This window comes from Drosophila subpulchrella, unplaced genomic scaffold (genome assembly GCF_014743375.2).
Source record: "Drosophila subpulchrella strain 33 F10 #4 breed RU33 unplaced genomic scaffold, RU_Dsub_v1.1 Primary Assembly Seq354, whole genome shotgun sequence".
NCBI classification, from domain to species: Eukaryota; Metazoa; Arthropoda; class Insecta; order Diptera; family Drosophilidae; genus Drosophila; species Drosophila subpulchrella.
The window spans coordinates 9,824,980-9,844,659 of record NW_023665577.1 but is presented as its reverse complement, the minus strand read 5'-3'; the positions used below and the strand labels follow the sequence as shown (position 1 = coordinate 9,844,659).

General features: G+C 38.1%; 2 protein-coding genes across 3 annotated transcripts; both read left to right on the top strand.

Annotated features, from left to right (window-relative positions):
• The first annotated feature begins 602 nt into the window (after positions 1-602).
• On the top strand, positions 603-9,553 carry LOC119559860 (ubiquitin-conjugating enzyme E2-17 kDa). Its single transcript, XM_037872966.1, has 6 exons — positions 603-752; positions 826-1,387; positions 4,347-4,410; positions 7,877-7,908; positions 8,436-8,619; positions 8,685-9,553. Exons 2-6 carry the CDS (start codon positions 1,364-1,366, stop codon positions 8,822-8,824), a joined length of 444 nt encoding a protein of 147 aa, XP_037728894.1. The 5' UTR covers positions 603-752; positions 826-1,363; the 3' UTR covers positions 8,825-9,553.
• A 1,460-nt stretch (positions 9,554-11,013) lies between these two features.
• LOC119559859 (progestin and adipoQ receptor family member 3) lies at positions 11,014-18,558 on the top strand. 2 transcript variants are annotated; one of them, XM_037872964.1, is made up of 6 exons: positions 11,014-11,166; positions 12,026-12,144; positions 15,329-15,466; positions 16,493-16,597; positions 16,851-17,324; positions 17,948-18,558. In XM_037872964.1, the coding sequence occupies exons 2-6, from the start codon at positions 12,040-12,042 to the stop codon at positions 18,176-18,178; spliced, it is 1,053 nt and encodes a 350-aa protein (XP_037728892.1). In that variant the 5' UTR covers positions 11,014-11,166; positions 12,026-12,039; the 3' UTR covers positions 18,179-18,558. The 2 variants fall into 2 exon arrangements, with proteins under 2 accessions (XP_037728892.1, XP_037728893.1); XM_037872965.1 differs by lacking the exons at positions 11,014-11,166; positions 12,026-12,144 and adding an exon at positions 13,593-13,893.
• The last annotated feature ends 1,122 nt before the right edge of the window (positions 18,559-19,680 follow it).

Genomic DNA, 19,680 nt, shown 5'->3' with positions numbered 1-19,680 from the left:
TCACCGACAGGAAGCAAGTTGGAAAAGCCTTAGCATCCGTGGGACGAAAGGGGAAGCTTTTAACAACTAATTTACATAAATAAAAACATTCGTTGAACATTCCATCTACTTTTAATTTAATTTATTTGTGTACCAGCAGCCTCCTCCTTTTTAAATTTCTCCAATTGCTTTGTTTTCCGTTTGGCAACAAACCCAGCTGCTTGTCAGTAAGACCATGCTACATGCATTGTTGGTGAACTTTGAAAACTTTTCGACTAGTGAAACTCTTAGCCGATCTGAGTACTAGGCTTTAGTGAAATATCAGCTTTTGTTGGAGGTATGCATTATTCACACTGTCAATTGACCAAAAAGAACAGCTGACAACAACCGATAGCCAATTCCGATAAGCCTTCATAAAAAATGCATGGATTTTCAGCCCGGCAGATGAACGGTCATATTTGGCCGCCAGGGCAGTGTTGGTAAGTACACCACTTGGCAACCCTGCCAGATCAGCGGACTACGTAAATTTAAATTTAAAACTAACGCCTTGACAATTATGCAACCCAGTAGCTAGTCGGGTATATTTCACTTACCCGGATCGACAGCAGATCAAAATTGCTCAGTAAAAACATTCCGGCAGCCAGCTACACGTTGTGTGCTAACAAATCTACAAACAAATTGCAAAGTTTTGCGCGCACGCACCACCAAAAATAAGGGCTAGGGCGCAAAGACAAGACACCTAGCTGCCGGTAATCGACCCACATCCAATTAAGGTGAGTAAAGGACGAGAGTTTTTGGTGTTCATGGCACAGCATGTAATAATTAATTGATTTCCCCCCACCAAAGGCGTTGCCACCTGATCGATCTGGCCACCCCACATGAAAGGGATATACATGCGCCGCTGATGCCCGTCTAGCTGGACTGCTCTATTGGACTGCCGTTTTGCAACACCGCCACCGAACACGCACACCACCCGTCTCGCTTGCACGCCCGCTCCGCCAACGGGACAGTCACTCTCTGCTCAACTCGCCATCCGTCATCTCGCTCACACGCGCGCTCGAAAGGCCCCGCATTGATTGGGAAAAAATAATCATCGCCGTAGTCTTCGTCGGGTCGCCGTTTTTACTCGCAGTGCGCTGGTGCTGCTTTATTTCGAGACAAGGGACACACAATCGAGAGAGCCATATTTAAGCATCAAAGTTCTTGAGGCGCAACGCAGCTTTTGTGTTCGTTTTCGTTCAATTCTAAGCGAGCAGGAGATTTATTGAAAAACCCCAATTCTGTGCGAAGAACAAAAGAAATACGCGAGACACCAACACCAGCGAGCAACCATCCAACCAAACACACACACACACCACCCAGAAAATCAAATTTCAATCAGAAAATGGCGTTAAAAAGAATCAATAAGGTATGTGAAAAACGAAAAAAAAAAGCGAAAAGCTCTGCGAAACGGGTTAAAAACCAAACCATTAGGGCCGCAACACCAAGTTAAAAGTGGGGAAAAATGTGAACAGACATGAATTTCGACGGGAGAAAAATTTTATGCAAGAAATGTGAAACGTAGGTACTCTCGAAGCAGGGCAAAGCGGAGACTAAGAAAGAAGCGAGCGAAGGGGAGGTAAAAAAAAGCTGGCGTTACCTTAATTAATAAGTTTCTAATTAGAATGAGATTAGAAATTTTTAGGGTGGTGAAAAAGGGCCAAGGATGTGTGCGTGTGGTGGGCAAGGCAACGTGTGGTGCAGTCATCGTCGTTTCCGTTACTTTTGCGGGAGTATGCGTGTGTGTGTGTCTGTGCGATGATGCGTGCGTGTGCTGTGCGTGAAAGTGCAATGCAAATGTGCATTGTTTGTGCGAGAGTGTGCGTGCGAGTGCCGGGCACCTGGATGGATGCATTTGCATTAATGCAACTATACGGCGGAGTTTCTCAGCTCTACGGGCGCTGTTACCCAATACACGCTGTACACGGCACTCGCACACACACTCTCAACCCCACCGCACACACACACACTCACGGCACCAACACACTTGCAAGCGCACACACTGCCAGCGCCGCAGAAAGATCCAGCAAAAAATAAAACAGAGCAAAAGCAAGAAGCGTATAAAATTAACCTAACCCTACTTTTTGCGCTGATAATTCAGAAATAGTGTTGCCCCAAGTATATATATATAAATATAATATATATGTCTACATAGGTGGAGTGTGGCCCTAGTGTGCGTGCTTCGATAATTATTTTTAAAGTGCCTGCGCGTCGTTTGTCCTTGTCCAGTAATGCCTTCCCACCCCCCATTTTGTCTGGAAATAATAACATTTTCGGGGGCCCATCATGGCCAAGCTAAAACATCTTGAAAAACATTACTAATGTCTTGTAGTTGTGTGGAAATTTTACTTGGCGAATTGGGATCTTTTTTTTTTAAGTTTGCAGCCGGTTATCATAGTCATACCCCCACCAACACACGCGCAAATACAAAGTCTCGCCATCACTTGGCTCGCCATTGCATGCCGTCTCGCTCTGGCCTTGGCACCTTCCCTTTGCTGGCGACAGCTGAGGCCGCTCTCTGTCCCGCTCTCGCAATGGGGCAGAGCCAAAGAGAGCGCAAGTGTGTGCGTGCTGGCTTCAGTGTTGCAAAACACCCGACAACCGAAAGGCCCCCAAATAATTAGTTATAAATTATAATTAAGCATAATTTAAATACGAAATGAGCGGTGAATGCGGAATTTGTACATTATCTCTGTGAGCGTGAGAATAGCGTAAAGTATGCGAGTGTGTGCGAGGGTCTGCTGACTGTCTCGACGTCGCAGCGCTGCCGGCGTCGGCGTCATGGCCATTGAGTTTTTCCTCGTTTTACGTAGTTTTTCCTCTATTAAAAACTTTTAATTCCTGCCTAAACGAGAACGAAATGGCAAACCGGAAATAAAAGTATATTTTCCAGTAGAAACCGATAAAATCACGCACGCCCCCATTTTGGGGCCAATTCTTCAAGGCTTTTTTTTTAGTTGCCCTGGCCTCATTTGCCGAAAAGAGAGTTAAAGTGCGAGAGAGAATAGTCGGCTTAAATGCGGATCAAGCTCTCTTGGACCGCACACTGCAAGAAATCTAGTTTTTAACTTAAGAATTTTATCAACATAAAGGCCATTATAAATATTCCACCGCTTTGGGAACTTTGGTTCAAAAATATTATGTCTTAATGACAAATTTTTTTTTATATTGAGTTAGAAAACTATTTAACCTGGCCTACAATCACCAAATCGGCATTTCTGTCCGTGTACAAATGTGCGTGATTGTTTTTGTTTTACCTTATTTGTTTTGCCTTTTATGACTCATAAGTGGTCTGTGACTCCAACCGAAAAAAGAAATGTAACAATTTCTTGTAATTTATTTTTGCTCAACAGGTATAATTCTCGAAATGAGTGAGGGAGATGGGGCGAGAAGAAACACGGGGTTTTTTCTTTTCGCGACGGCTATTTTTGTTGTGTTCCACTCAAATTTTGGGGTGCCGTTACAAACACACGCACGCACAGAAGCTCTAGCTTCTCACTCTTCTTTCTCCTCCGCCTCCCCTTTCACTTCACCCCTGAGCCGCGCTCTTCTTTCGCAGCTCATCTTCATTATTCTTTTTTACATACATATTCTTTTTTTTTTGCCGGTTTACCTTACACCTTATTCTCTCTCCTCTTTTTGTGCCAGTGTGTGTGTGTGGGGCAGCTGTGATAACTGAAGAAGAGGCAGGAGAGGGATAGAGAGAGAGGGGGGAGGGAGCCGCTCAGCTGTGTGCGTGCGAGTGCAACAGAGACGGAGCGAGTGGGGTGGGGGGTGGGGCAGAGGGAGACAGCGCCATTTGTGGTCCGGGCCAACGAACTTGATTTTTCACGTCTCTCCCTCTCGCTCGCTCTCGCCTCGAACGCAACTCTCGCATAAAAATGTTTATTTTGTATCCCCATATTTCTGTTTTTAAATTCTGCATTTAAAATTTACATCATTTGCATGCCAACCACACAAAATGTACACTCACACCCTCGAAAACACGGGAGATATCGGTGCATTATAGACCAAAACAAAAGAACAAACGACAACCGGAAAACACAACCAGATAGCCATGAAGTTTACCTTTTGACTTTGTATTTTCCACTCTAAAAATTCGTAGGGGTTCTATTAATTACAATAGTTAGGTTTTATACCACTAAATGGGGTGAAGATCATTAGATATTCTAGTTATGTATATTAATATAAAAAAAAAATTATCAAAACTATGCAAATGTTTTCACTTTCTGAACGTAAGTTCGTAGAGTTTTTATAGTAAAATCTAAAATCTTATAGTTCTCCCTTCATAAAAATTCAATTACTAATATATTTCCTTTGTTCAACAGGAACTGCAAGATCTGGGCAGAGATCCACCTGCACAATGTTCAGCCGGTCCAGTTGGAGATGATTGTAAGTATGGTTAATGTTATTCACCATTTCGAAAAGTTGCCATGAGTCAGCAGTATGTTATGGAGCTCTGAGCTAAGTTTTGATTTCACCATATCTTGTGGGAGCTAAGAATGCGAAAAAAATATGGGAATTATTTTTGAGTTGCCAAGTTAAATTCAATATAAAGTTCATTAAACGAAAACTGAATAATGTTTCTCAGGCAAAATATAGAAATGAGATAAATTATGAATGGTACTTCTTATATTTTTGTAGATTAAAATAAAAAAACACCACATCATAAGTTTCAAAGGAAAGACATTTGACGCATTTAAGAATAATAAAAAACTGCACTCTGTAGAGAGAACAATTATTATAAAAAGAAAGACTTGCGTCCCGAAATCGCTAATGAAAAATGTAAATATTATTGATGGACTATTACCACGTCATGAATTTCATTCGTGACTAGCCATTTCTACATCTATTTGCGGTTCTTTTTGCTTGTTATATGCTAATTTGGTACTCTTTTACACCGAGTTTGGACTCAGTTCTTTATGTTGTGATAGCGACGGCCTCTAAACAGCTGATCGCCATGACTTGGTTCTTGTTACAGAGCTGGTTCTTTTTTTTCGCTGTCTTGAACTCGATTCAAAAACTAACTATGCCGACATGCAATTAGTCAACAAATTCACACTGGTTTTGGATTGGATTCAGTTACGTTATATCACGTAGAGCGCTACTGAATACAGACAACCGTTACTGAAAAGCCATCAAAGAAAAAGAGTTGTCAGCCATATGGGGGTCACTCTCCAATGACGTCACTTAAAAGTGAAATCGTGTAATTACATAGCCTTGCACAAGTCGATTTTTGCCAAAAAGAAAAGGGGTATAGGCATTACCTTGTTGAAATTGTAATCTTAGAAGAGGTTAAGAAATTACTTAGTTTTGGGAGCATTTTTTTCAAAAACATCTGATGTATTTAAGGTTCACAAAAAGTGTCGGATATGAAACATGTATTCCTAATGTTTTTCGCATTCCTTAAGTCAAGAACGGTGTGGCACAGCTTTCCGGATTGCGTTTTTCGCTTTTATATATATGAAAATGTTCTTGAGAAATGCTGAAGTGTTAACAACCTAGATTTGCTATATGACAGCATTTTCCATGGCATTTTTCTTTGTGGTTCATTTCCCTGTTTGGCTGCTCGTGAGGAAATTGAACTCATTCAAGTTCCCCATGAGACAGTAAATAATGCTAATTGTCATCGTTTGTTGATAATTGCTACCAGTCGAGCGATTTCACTCGATTTCTATTATCAGTATTTAATCGTCTTCATTATAAGTTGTATGTATATGAACGTAAAAGTTTGTATGTACATTGAGGTACAAATCGTTCGATTTGTTTCCCTAGTTGTTATCATTTCGTTTACATTATCGTTCGGCAGTTTCGAACGCTTGTCCAAAAGTTTCGAGTAACCAAAGTAGAAGACTGGCATTGCAGTGAAGGGCGGGGCCTAATTTGGTTTTGTGGGTGTTGGTTGGGTGTTAAATTTTCCCTCGAGTGCAATGACAACTCCCCAGCACTTTTCGCTCAGTGTTGGGTAGTCTTTCTACTCGTGTGCGTGGAGTTAATCCATTGAAATCGTAGCACGGCAAAAGAAACCTTATGATTTAATCATGTATTTAAAATGAAATTGATTGAATGCTTTTGATCTAAGCTACCATAGCGGTTTTAAACTAAGTTATTCAATTGATTTACTTGGTAGACTTGGAAAAATGTTGTGGGTGCCCCAAGTTTAGTTTAATACAATTGAACAACAAGAGTAACTCGATTAGAAAGCTAAGCAAATAGAGTGACTAATCACAGAATAACATTCCGTTTTAATTAAATCATCAACTAGACCAGCAACTAGTATAGAAATCAGTATTTTTATATTTGCATTACTTTTATATATATATTTATATTTGTTGACTCCCATCTGGGTTTCTATCTCCTAGCAATGCCCCGAATTTATTGATTATTGTTTAAGTGGCAATATCATCATGGCTGTAGCTATTAGATTACTTCAGTCCGAGCTATGGCAAATACAATGCCGTCGCATTCCCCGCACTCCAATTCCACACTGCAAATGGACAAATGAACATTTCGTGTAATTATGGTCAAGGCAGCAGCTGGTTACCGAGGGCCCAGTTCCCAGTTCTTCTCAGTTCTCAACCAAACAGAGAGGGTTTCCCCAACCGTATTCGTTCAGTTCCCCAGGATGACATTGACGATATAGCTAGTGGCTCTGTTTTGGCCATGGTTCTGAGCCAACTGCCACACGTTCCGTGCTCTCTCTTCATACAGTTTGTTCGCAGAGTACAAGGGTACTTATATGACCAGTTTTCGGGTGATACAGGGGTATATAGAATTCGTGGAAATATAAGCCAATGAAGAAATACAATTACAAGATTATTTATTTCTTGTTTTTGCGATGTCTTGCTTGAGTGATAGAAATTTTAATTATATGACTACCTGTGGTTGTGATATATAGTGATAAGAATAGTAGATATATTTAGATATTATCCATGATAACAATAATATTCTTCATTATTTATCAATGGTGTCCCGCATAAGTACTAAAAAATTTAAATTATATGACTTATCATATATAGTGTTTAGATTTGTAGATATAGATGATCATATTATCCCTAATAATAATAATATTACTTTGTGTTTATCTTTATTATTTATCAAAATATCGAACCAGAGGGGAAGTTGGCTTTAAAAATTACTTATGCATTGCTTTTCGAAATTCAGGTTGACTACAGGGTATTTTCCTGTAGATATTCGCCATATAAGCGCCTTTGTTTTTGTTTCGAGGGAGAGTCGTTTGGTGCTTTTTCTGCTGCTGACGTCGCTGCCAATTGTCGGTGCCAAGGCTCTTTGGCTGGCATTGTTTGTGTTTGTTCTTTTGTGGAGGAATCGCCAAAGAGCGTGGCCATGGGAAAGGAAGTGCTGTTGTGGTGGGGTGGTGGGAGGTACTGAGAGAGTGGTGCATTTATTTAGACGAGAGCGAGTTTGCTGCATTGAATGCACATACAGTAAGGCTTGGCTAAAAGGAATTTTGGTAATACATATTTTCAATTTTACTTCGAAAAGTAGGAGAAGAGGTGGTACCAGTCTGCTTGAGTATATTGTATACTCAAGGCATTGATTGGTTTTATCTGAAATCCATGCCTGAGTAGAACCTTTAGCAAAGAATATATTTGTAAATACGTACCGTTCTACTTTTCTAGAGTAGCCAATTCAAGGGTATTTAACATTTTCAAGTATGTGCCTACTGTATACACAATTATTTAGCTCCAGGGCAGATATAGGACTCAATGCAAATTAAAGCAAACAAAAAACGTTTTACTGCAGATGCATTTTTTGTTTGCTCTCTAGCTTTCTATCTCATTACTTTAAATGCGTACTTTCAAGTGTTTGACTAATGTATTCCTTTTCCTTACAGTATTTCACTGGCAAGCTACAATAATGGGCCCGGTAAGAGGAATAAAAGATCAGCTGGATGAGATCAAAATGGAGCTACTAATGGATCAGCTTAATTTTGAGCCTAAACTAATTTTAATTGATTTATTTGTCTTTGGTTTGCGGATTTGACTTCAGTAATAGATCACTAAATGCAATTACAAAAATATATTAATACATTTAAACGTGATAGCGAGGCAATACCTAATTGTTATTTAGCTTTGTAATAACAGTGTAAATTACACCAAGATAATTTAAAATGATTAGACTGAATAGATAAGAACTTGCCTTGCGGTAATCTTTTAATAGAATGGAATTCCATTATAGAATTTTATTGCATTTTCTTTACAGTAAAAACAGTTTAAACATTCAATCATTCTAAAACGCACGTACTTGTATATAAGTTTCGTTAGGAAATTGGTTAAAATAATTCGTATTGCCCTATATTGTCAGCTGAACCCCATCCGTAATCTACCAAAGAGAAAATAAATTAGTTTTTAAAAATCATTTAACTAACAGACATTATTTCCTTTTTCTTACAGCCGGACAGCCCTTATCAAGGAGGTGTATTCTTCTTAACTATACATTTTCCAACAGACTATCCCTTTAAACCACCCAAAGTGGCTTTTACAACGCGCATATACCATCCAAACATCAACAGCAATGGATCGATTTGTCTCGATATATTAAGATCTCAGTGGTCGCCAGCATTAACTATTTCAAAAGGTGAGTGTGTGTAGCTGAAGCCCTCATATGCAAATTAAACTAATATTCGTCTCTTTTTCTTGCAGTCTTATTATCAATTTGCTCTCTACTCTGTGATCCCAATCCAGACGATCCTCTTGTTCCAGAGATTGCCAGAATATATAAAACCGATCGGGAAAAATACAATGAGCTGGCACGAGAGTGGACTAGAAAGTATGCTATGTGATGCGTTCCAGATTGCAGCAGTCCAACAGAATCAGCAAATTCAACATCAACAACAACAGCAGCAGTAAAGGCAGATGCAAATGCAGATGCATCGGCAACAGCAGAAGCAAAAACAACAGTAAAAGCAACAGCAGCAACAGCAACAAAGATAACATCAACAGTTTACAATAGTCAGAATCAGATGAGGATGAGGAGCTGCAGCCGCGGCATTGTTAATGGCAATGGCCGCCGTGCGGTTGACCACAACAATAACCACAATATCAGCAGGAACTGCGGCCACAGCAGCAGGAGCAGCAACCACAATACCAACAATCGCCAGAGTTACAGCAGCAACATCAGCAAGAGCAACAGCAACTGCAGCAGCAGCAACTGCAGCATCAGCAACATCAACAACCGCCTCCGCAGCGGCATTAGCATTAGGAACAGCAACTTGGGCGGCGGCGGCTACAACAGCAGCAGCGGCAAACGCCAGCGGACCGGAGGCCTTGCAGCAGCAGCAGCAGCTGGAACTGGAGCAACAACTGGCAGATTGGTGGCGAACTGGGAATAAATGTGTTTTGACCGAACAGAACAGAACAGCATAAACGGAAATAATTTAATAATAATTACTGAAAAAATTATGTAAGCATTAAACATTAAAAGCTAGACAGCTACCAACAACAGCATCAACATAATAAGTTTAAATACAAAGAAAAACAAAACTACAAATAAAAATCAGCTGGAAAAATTATTATTATTATATTATATTTAAAGAACCGGAAAAATAAAAATTGCAAAAATTCAAATTGACATCAAGCGCCAATGTGAAGAAAGATCGTGAACCACGTTCGCTTTCTATAACTTCAAATGTGTGTAATCGATGAGGTTTCAACAATTTTTTACTTTCTTTGTCTTCAAATTGTAAAAATTTAATTAATTTAATTTTCTTAGTTTTTTGAACATTTGTAAAGCTGTCTCTTATGTACATTTTGGAAATTATTCGATTTGGTTTGACACGCCTTTTGTAAACTGTTTATGTTAATTTGCTTAGACATATTTGAGTTTGCTTAATTTAAAATTACTAAATAGATGCTGCATTTGTTTCACATTTTTATTTCATTTTGTTTTCAATGTTTATAATACACTACTCTTTCCATTTCTTACTTCTAAACTGAAAGTCAGCGGTTATTCAGCTTTTTTGAATAATTATCGTGTTGAAAGATGACGGGTTTCGTGATAATTTTTATTAGGCTGGCAGTTAGGCTGATTTTGGTTTATATTTTAATTGGACATCATGAAGATTTTGAAATGGGTTTGCTGTGAGCTTTTATTGTGACAGTGGCGGATCCACGGGGGGTGAAATTAGGGAAATTTCCCCCCCCTTGGAACCACAGAACCTGAAAATTTTACTTGTTTGCTAGAAAAATATTCTCTGCAATAAAAAAATGAAAATACAACAGTGACACTCTTTTCACCAAATAATATTATTGTTTTATAATTTGTACTGTATTTCTCTCGCAATAATAAGTTTGAACCCCAAATCGAAGAATAAGTTCAATTTCCCCCCCCAAGAATCGTCTCTGGATCCGCCACTGATTGTGAACACAGCTATCTTATGGCCACGACAATGCCAAGTGACTGCTTTCTTAGGTCAATAATTACACTTTTTAATGGTTTTCGTCGGGTTGAAAGCATTTAACGATGCTAAAAGTCGAGGAAATTTTAAAACTCGGTCAATGCGAAGGGCATTTGCTAAGGTAAAGGAAAAAGTATAAATATTCAGAGAGTGTTGACATATGTAAAAGCAATTAATTATTCGCAGACACCTTGGAAAAAATAAAAATATTCAAAGAGCGTTGGCGAATAATATGGTAAAGCGTGGTGAAAAGGTGAAGAAAATATTCCGTAAACTTTTGGGGAAAGAAGAAAGAGAATAGACGGCTAGAGAACTCGGTCCTGTGATTCTCCAAGAGCGATGTCTCGGAAGATTTTAAGATACCTTTTTAAGGAACAATGACAAATGAAACTTAAATATTCAGGAAGCGCTTTCGAAGTTCCAGTGTAAAATCTCCGATGGCGGCAACGACCACAGCATGCTTAATTAGCATTGAATCAATTCAAATACTAAGTAAAAAAGAATCGTGCTCGCGCCGCCAAAGCTTCGTCGAGCTTTCGCGATCTCTTGGAGCCCGTCTTCTCTTCATAGCGATTCGGATCTCTTTCTTCCAAGGCAAATAACACACTCGAGGTCTGTGAAAATATTCAGTTGATATTTTTGCCGCGTTGCGAGAGGTGTTCGCGAGAACTTTTCAGCTCGAAGTGAAATTTGAATTCCTGTTCCGTGTGTGGCCAAGTTAAACAAAAGTAAATCAAAATCAATTGAAGGTTATCTGGACCCTTGGGAATGTCAATTAACCACTGCAGTTGTGGGCACACGTGCTGCGAAAGCTGCCTTTGGGGGATTGACCTGGAAAAGTTTTAGAAATTTTGGTTATGCAAACGTTTTTGTGAGAGAAATGTGTGCTATAAAGAAATGAACTCAAAACTGCAGCCGTGGAGACAAACGCTTGTTGCTAAGCACACAGAAAACAATTTTATGTGTGAATTTGAATGAAATAAAATGAACGGTGTTAGAGAGAAATTTTGTGAATTTTGTTAGGAAATTTCTATTTTAATCAGCAAAAATAATCTTGGTTTTCTTATTTTAGAAAGTAATTAAAAATCAAAAATATCAAAACAATTTAATGCTTAAAGATTACGAATTATGATTTTTCCAATTCAAATGTCATCCCTAAAAAATACTATTAACAGTTTTGTATCCCTTGTTTTTATCTTCATTTTCATGAAGATTACCCTTACCAACAAAGCTGGACTTACTGCAATAGATATAGGCCAATTTTGAGACCTTTCTATGAAAGGTTGCTTCCACCTATAATCAGTTAAGCTTTGAAGAAAGTCCAAGCGATAAAGAGGGAAAAATAGAGCGGCTACAAAGAGAGAGAAGCTCGCTGTCTTTGTTGTCTCCACTACAACATGGCAACACGCTCCCCACTTGGCACCATTCAAGTTGTCTTTTGTTTAGAAGCTCGACTCAATTTTCGCACTCTTCTGCGAAATGGGGAGGGGGTGGATAACATGCCGGTCTCCAACTGGCGACCACAGCTTAAATATTTACCCGGACACACGATCTCTAACCGAGCTGAATTTCTGTAAATTCCATCAGGCTTCCAAGTCGCCATGAGTCCCCGTCCCCGAGAGAGTCTTGAGGAAACAGAACTATCGGTAGAAACGTCCACCTGCTACTTACGGAAATCTGGAAAGGACTCCGCGGACAACTGCTGGGTGAGTAGAAGAGTTCTTGCACTTTAATGGCCAAAGCGGTTTGGTATTATCAGGGGACTATGAGTGCCAGCAATAGGCTTTTGGGATTAGGTTTGCCAAAATTACGCCCATTGATATTAAAATTTCAGTGCGTCAAGTTCGGAACTACCGAATTTTAATACTTAGAGCTTGGATAGAAAAGAAAATATTTCTTTAAAATGAAATTAATTCTTTACAAAATATAAGGTGATGTTAACAATTGATAAACAATTTTAATGATCCCGAAAATATTTTGATGATCCAAAAGGTGAACATCCATAAAAAGATTTTGTGATATCGTAAATATGATGATATGATTTATTAAACGGACCCGGAAACTGCCGGATTTCAGATCCGCTCCTGTCCCCAAAGACTCTAAACGGCACGTGCATCGCATCGCATTCAATCACAGCTGTCAGACCCCAAAAAAGCTGAACCAAGAGTTCGAGATAACCTTACACGAAAGTGGCAGAGTGCGCGATTTTCGCCACGGCCCCAGGGCTAAAGCCACTAGATCTCCACGAATGGAGCCAAGGTCAAGTGGGTATTATGTATTTGTAACCGATTAGAGATTGCAACACACCGATCTCTTGTTATGCATTATGTTTACACACATGCCCGTGGGCTTTGCGAAAGTCCCCACACTGAATTCCTGAACTTCGACGAAAGCCGAAACCTGTTTTTGGGCTCGATTTTCAGATACGGCTTTCCTTTTTTATTTATGTCTCCCGCCAGCGATAAAACCCCATCATGCATCCGTCTGTATTGAAATCGTGTAAACAATTAATGCGAATTCGAGAGAAAAGCTCGAGCTTTCAAAATTGTGCAATTGTTGTTTACAAAAGGGTTCTCAATGTGCACCCAATCATTAACTCGATTGGTTATATAATATGGAGGCTTGTCTTCAACGAAAACAAACATGGTAAACGCACAAAAGTTCAGTGTAAAAAAAAAAATAAAAACAACTACAAAAAAATATTAATAATAATAATATATCAATATAAACCTCTATGCTAATATACCAAATTTCCAATCCCTTTATATATGGTTTCATATTGCTGAAAAATAGTGAAACCCCAAAAATGTCTGTGATTTTAATTCTTAAAATTAGATATAAAAGTGGCTTGGATTTTCCCCAGTGTATTCGATAATCAACCTGACTTGACCAAAACAGGCCTCTTGCACAAGAAGCGAAAGCTCATCAGCCACGATATTTCGCATAATTTCAGCATAACAGTCTACTAAAAAATCTGAAAAAATACCTCTTTCTAGAGGAAAGATTGCTCAGCATTTTCGACTCGATAAAATCATAATGCAATCGTCTCTTGGCTGCTGCGAAATTTTAGAAAGCTTTCCCGCAAGCTTTTTTTGATTCACATCATTGGCCACATTGGATATCGTGGGGTTTTCAGTTGCCAGCTAGTTGGCAATCGCAACGGTTTACTTTAAACAACGCGCTCAGTTGAAAAACTCCTCAAGGAGACGCGAAAAACTTGGAAAACGCTATTTTGAAATGCCCATTTTGGTGTAATTTAAGTGTTGAAATATAATATTTGTATGCGAAAAAAGGGAAAACTTAAAACTTTCAAAATACAACGCTTACACATTTCTTAAAAAATTCCAAATATTTTCATCTGTTGAAAAAATTTACAAAAAATGGAAACTACAATTGTTACCACCACAACAACAACCGAACTGAAATGCACTATTCGCGGCAGCAAAAAGAAAGATGTAAGCTGGGTTCCAAACTCTAAAAATCTTAAGTGTGCATCGCAACAAAATAAACAACTGACTAAACTACGTCAATGGATAATAATTGAATGTCATATCCTGTTTGTAGTTGGCATTCCATTATATTTTCTATTTGCCTGCCATTACCATGTTTGTTTGCTAGAATCTGGAATATTTTCGTGAAGTGTTTGTTTGAAAATATTTAACGATTCACAATGTCAAGTTGTCAGGCTCGTGTACAATTCTATACTTTTCTTAAATATTTTAGTTGGAGTGTTTTTAAATTTTGATTTTATTGGGATATAAATTGTGATAGATTAAGGGAAGCTCGACAATATTTGGCAGTGCATTCATTTTTTAACATTTGTGGATTGATTTCAAGTGAAATCTTTTGGTTCCACACTCTCCTGACTCTTGAACAAATATTTAATTATTGAGAAATGGAATTATGTAAACATATCCATTTCAATTTTAGCAAAAGCCAATGCAAAAGTACTTACTATTTTTACTATTTACAAATAGGTAGCAATATCTATTTTTACCCTTTTAGTAACTCTTGAGCTAAGTGTGTTAAGTGTTTAAAGAAGGTACTGTTATGCAAACCACAATCGGTTAAATGTAGTTACAGTGTGATTATTATTTTACATTTTAACCAAGTTATGTATATATAATTGGGCGTATATGAGGTCACGGAAAGAAATAAAAAAAATTAGATTAGGGGCTTTAAAGAAAATGTAGTTTAAGGACTAAGGTTAATATTTTTGTTTGTACAGTAGATTCACACTTAGGGAAGTAATAAAACTGTATTTGATTCTCATTGATACATATATGGGCTCGTCATTTGCTGAGTCAAGTGCAAATGCTCTCCAAACACGGAATGCAAGAAATGCAAAACAATCTGTAAACAAAACGTCATCGAATTGTATAAGATACTTGCTTTTGCACTTGCACTTGCCCTCCCACACTTGTTGTTATTGTTATGGTTATGCATTAGATTTATAGAAGCTGGATAAACAAATTATAGTCAAGCCCCCTTTAGCACCTGTTGTTGTTGTTGTTGCTGTTTGTTTATGGGGATATTAGTGGTGTTGTTATTATGGCATTTTTGCAATGCTCGGTTGTTAGATGTTGTTTACACACGAAACCGAAAACCCCAGCGAAAAACAACAACAGCGCCATCTGAAAAAGCAGGAACCGCAGAAAAGATAATAATAAAATCAGCAAACAAATCAATTTTCGACTGCAGTTGCTGTTGGCTAAAAATATAAAACCGAAAACCGAAAACCAAAAACCGCCAGTTGCCAACGTCTGTTTATAAGGCGGAAGAATCTAATGTATTATCTGTTCTTGTCCTCAATTCAAATTAGTTTTGAGCTGCCGCTAATCGATAAGGTTTCTTTTTTAACCTTTTCTTTTTTTTTTAAATCTCTTTCAGATCGATGGTCAACTGGTTACGGACTCTACGGACGCATCGCATCAATTTCCGTCCAACGAGGAGCCCAACATTCTGGGGCATGGACCCAACTATGACGAGAAGTTGTCCAAATTCAAATGGCTCTGCAATTTCGACGATGTGAGTTAACCCACTCGATCTTGGGGGTCAATTTGGCGACAATTGTCGCGCACTGAATTTTAATTGATCGCAAATTGTATTTGGCGAATTGACAAAAAGCCACAGCCACGGACAAATGCGAGTTCAAGCCATTGCTTATTTTATATCAAATCAATTTAACAATAAATTATATTTTTTTATCGGTTACATGGCTTTAACGTTGTCTTTGGCCCATTGTTATCGTCATATGACCAAATAGCCAGCAAATGCTCGTTGTAAAATGGCCAAAACGCCTAAATATGTGAAATCCACCATGGCGGTCGAGTTGGCAGCAATTGCAAAATAATACAATTAGACAACAAACAAACCCAACAAATGCCAACTGAATCAAGGTCGCGACCAGCTACAAATAAAAAGCTCTACGACTGCGGGCATTAAATATTTAAATAGCGCTCTCAAAAAAAAGAAGCTACTGTTGTTTTTTATTTTTTGGAGCTGTACGTTACAGGTCTGTGAAAATCCCCAAGGTATCGAATTTCTGGGATTTTTGAAGCCTTACTGGTAAAAAGCTCTCGAAACAATTATCTTCACTTTCAACAAGTTCCCAAGCAATTTTAAACCAGACTTTAAGTGGGCTCAAACAAATAATTGCTTCCGATTCAAAGGCATAAATATGACTTAATTCAATATTATTATTTTTTAACACTGCAATAGAGAAGTTTAAAAAATATTTTAAATCTTTTCAAACAATTGCCTTAGTTTTGTTAAATTTTAAAGCAATTGTCTGCAACATTCCTAACCAGGGAAATTGGATTAATTTAGTTATTATTAATTGAACAAAGTGAAAAGCTTTTTTGCTTTGAATTGGACGGGATGCCAGTGCCAAAAGGTTTCCTCCATTTGTTTGAACGTTTCTATTTTATTTGGTATTCTTTGTTTTATTTTCAATGCTGCGCATTCGATTTGCATGTCTTATCGGTTTGGAAAATTTCGTATTTATTTGGAATGTTTATTCAATTGTACTTTTTTTCTTTTTTTTCCATGCAGGCACCCAGTCACTTGAAGTTCAACCCCTACATCCGCCGAGGCTACCGCACATTCCTATCCAATGCACAATGCCTGCAGAGCATTTTCTGGTGGACCAATGAGACGGTAAGAATTCACAGAAAAAAGTATAATATATTGGTTCCCAGTTAGGAGATACTTAATATTACTTAAGAACTTATTCTAAAGTATATAATATTTTCAATAATAAGATATTGACCTTTAATTGAAATCTTTTTTAACCTAATCAAATATTTGAATTAAACTTGTTTTAAAAATATAAAGATATTGATTCTAGACCATTATGTACATTTTATATTGAATTTTAAAAAATATGAAATTAAAATATATTATTTTTTAGATCAATATCTGGAGCCATTTGGTCGGTTGCATCCTGTTCATTGGACTGACGATCTTCGACCTGCAATTCCTGCGCCTCCACGCCTCCCTGAGCGACCAGGTTCTGGTGGTCTGTTTGCTGGTATGCTTCTGTCTCTGCATGCTGATGTCCGCCATATATCACATATTCTCCTGCAAATCGGAGGAGCACTACGAGATCTTCCTATCGGTCGACTTCCTGGGCATCTCCCTGTCGCTGGTGGCCATCTACATCAGTGGAATGTACTATGCCTTCTGGTGCCACACCTTCCTGCGCACCCTGTACTCCACGATTGCCTTGGGCATGTTCGCCCTGGCCATTGCCGTGCAAATTCCCCGACTGAATGTGTCCATGAACGGCAAGGTGGCTGTGCTGTTGCTGTGGTCTGCCTATGGGATCATTCCGCTGGGTCACTGGGCAGTGGCCATGGGCGGCCTGGAGAACGAGCTAGTCAGGGTATGTACTATAGGACAAGTTGGGCAAATATTTATACATCTCAAAGACCTGCCTTTACCAAAAATTATTTTATGAGATGGAGAGCGTTCTATTGATGTACAATCAAATAATAATTTATATAGCGTTTTACAATAGTTAAAAAATGTTTCTGAAAGCGTGCTTAACAAAGCTATTAAAAGGGAGAGAACAACTTTTCTTTTCTTTTTCGTAAGTTTTAAATATGTTTCTTAACTTGCTTCAAACAAACAGTTATCACTAGTACCTTAAAACATTGTTAATTATTTTTTATCACTATTGCCAGATCTTAGCAGTTGACCATATAGTGTTGCCAATTTCTGAAATGCAACCCTTGAATTGCTATCCTTGTTTTTTAACTTTACTACTTGATAACGAAAAGTATTTTTCAAATAAATATTATCCCTATGTAATAATACATATTTTAGAAATACAACTTATATATTCCATTGTATCAAAGCTTATCATCCTTTGAGAAGAATTACTAAAACGGTGAAATTAACTCGATAGGAAACTCTTTAGAATCTAAGAAATGTTTTTAGACTTACTGAATTTCTTCTTACTTAACAATCATCTGATTTAACTTATGATTTATTCGATTTTTGCAGCTGATGGTGCCCCGCATCGTGGTCATGTACCTGCTCTGCCTCATCGCCTTCGTTTTCTACGCGGCCAAAATCCCGGAGCGCTGGTTCACCGGCAAGGTGGACTTCGTGGGCCACTCGCACAACTGGTGGCACCTGATCATTGTGGCGGCCTTCTATCACTGGCACAACACCGGACTGGTCTATGCCGAATACCGCCTGAACAATGGCTGCAGTGCCCCCGTTCTCGCCTGAGATTTAAGATCGTAAATCCAAGATCCGAGGAGCGGAAATGGCAGCGACAACGGAACCGGGACTCTTGTAGACTCTAGCGTAGTGTATATAGTTTATGGGGCGCTCTTTATCCGCTAATAACTAATATTTAGTTGTAGTTGTTGACCGATATGATTAATTTATGTGTAATTTACCGACTAGTTAGGGTTTCGTGTTAGTCAGTCCAAAGAGTTGGCATCGCACGAGCGGATGGATGGTTTCTCTCTTTACTTCCTAATTCATTTCATTTTAAAATACAATGTCTATGAAACTGCATATGTCTTGAGCTGAAGCTGTGTTAGTCTTGTTGACTCGATTTTTACAAATACTTTAATTGCAAATACAATATCAAAAGTACAAAACAAGCGACGTGGTAGTATTCACTGAATTATGCACCTATCAAAGACAACAAAAATTAAAATTGTATATCTATTTTGTTGAAAATATACTAGAGGAAGTATAAAAAAGTAAGTATTGATTCAATACTTAATAATATAGAGTTATAGCTCTTATACATACCAAGTATTGCCGAATTTGAAGTTTGAACCCGTATTAATACCAACGAAAACTTTAAATTTATACTTTGGAAAGCATCAAGTTTCAGTTTAAGTATTATACTTGGGAGTACAGGGAGGTTTTGAAAATACTTTGTAAAGAGTCATAGTCAATATTGGGGCAAATTAAATACTCAATAGTTGAATTGATGTTTTGATGTAACAATAGTTTAGTTTTTATGACTATTTTTTTCGGTTTGATGGATCATTAGGATTTCAAAAATTAATTTTCATGGATATCAAGACTTGCAATTGAATTCTGACCATAAAAATCTTTCTCTTTACATAGTTCCAATTGCCAAACGATTGCTTATGTGAATTCTTAGATTTTAGCCCATTAATGCAATGTAACAAAAATATATTTTTCGCCTTTTGTTAAAAACGATTAATTGCAAAATTTGTTGAGGTAACACCAGGTGTTAAGTGAGCACAATTTAGTCTAACGAATTCAGTTTAAAAGCTTCGTATTTCTGCGCCAATTTGAACTAGTGGACGCAAACCGATAAAAAACGGAATACCATTTTTGTTACAGCCTATTCCCACAGAGATCCGCCCAACAAATGGTTCATAAAATTTTGCGGTTCCGCTGTTCTAGTTATTCCGCAATAAATAAGGGATGGATTTCTGTTCAACTCCAAATTTTTCTTCTTGACAGGGCAAATGTAAGCTTTCACTACAAAAACGTGAAAAGAAAATATTGAAGCTCATTGATTTGCGGCTAAATTCGAATTATTATCGAATGGTGGATGTGGATATGTTCCATGTTAATCGAAGTTTCACACTTGTCAAAAATTTCAACCGTTTCCCAGGGATGCTTGCTATGATTTGCCCAATATCGATAGTCACCACGAAACATCGATGATTCCAAGCTCTGCAAACATCGACTATCGATGTCTCCATCGGCACTGCGCCACCTCTAGATCAGCCAAA

Coding starts and splice junctions, on each gene's coding strand:
- LOC119559860 (XM_037872966.1), top strand. CDS start 1,364: ATGGCGTTAAAAAGAATCAATAAG. Junction 1,388..4,346: donor CGTTAAAAAGAATCAATAAG/GTATGTGAAAAA, acceptor TTTGTTCAACAG/GAACTGCAAGATCTGGGCAG. Junction 4,411..7,876: donor CGGTCCAGTTGGAGATGATT/GTAAGTATGGTT, acceptor TTTTCCTTACAG/TATTTCACTGGCAAGCTACA.
- LOC119559859 (XM_037872964.1), top strand. CDS start 12,040: ATGAGTCCCCGTCCCCGAGAGAGTCTTGAGGAAACAGAACTATCGGTA. Junction 12,145..15,328: donor ACTCCGCGGACAACTGCTGG/GTGAGTAGAAGA, acceptor AATCTCTTTCAG/ATCGATGGTCAACTGGTTAC. Junction 17,325..17,947: donor TGGAGAACGAGCTAGTCAGG/GTATGTACTATA, acceptor CGATTTTTGCAG/CTGATGGTGCCCCGCATCGT.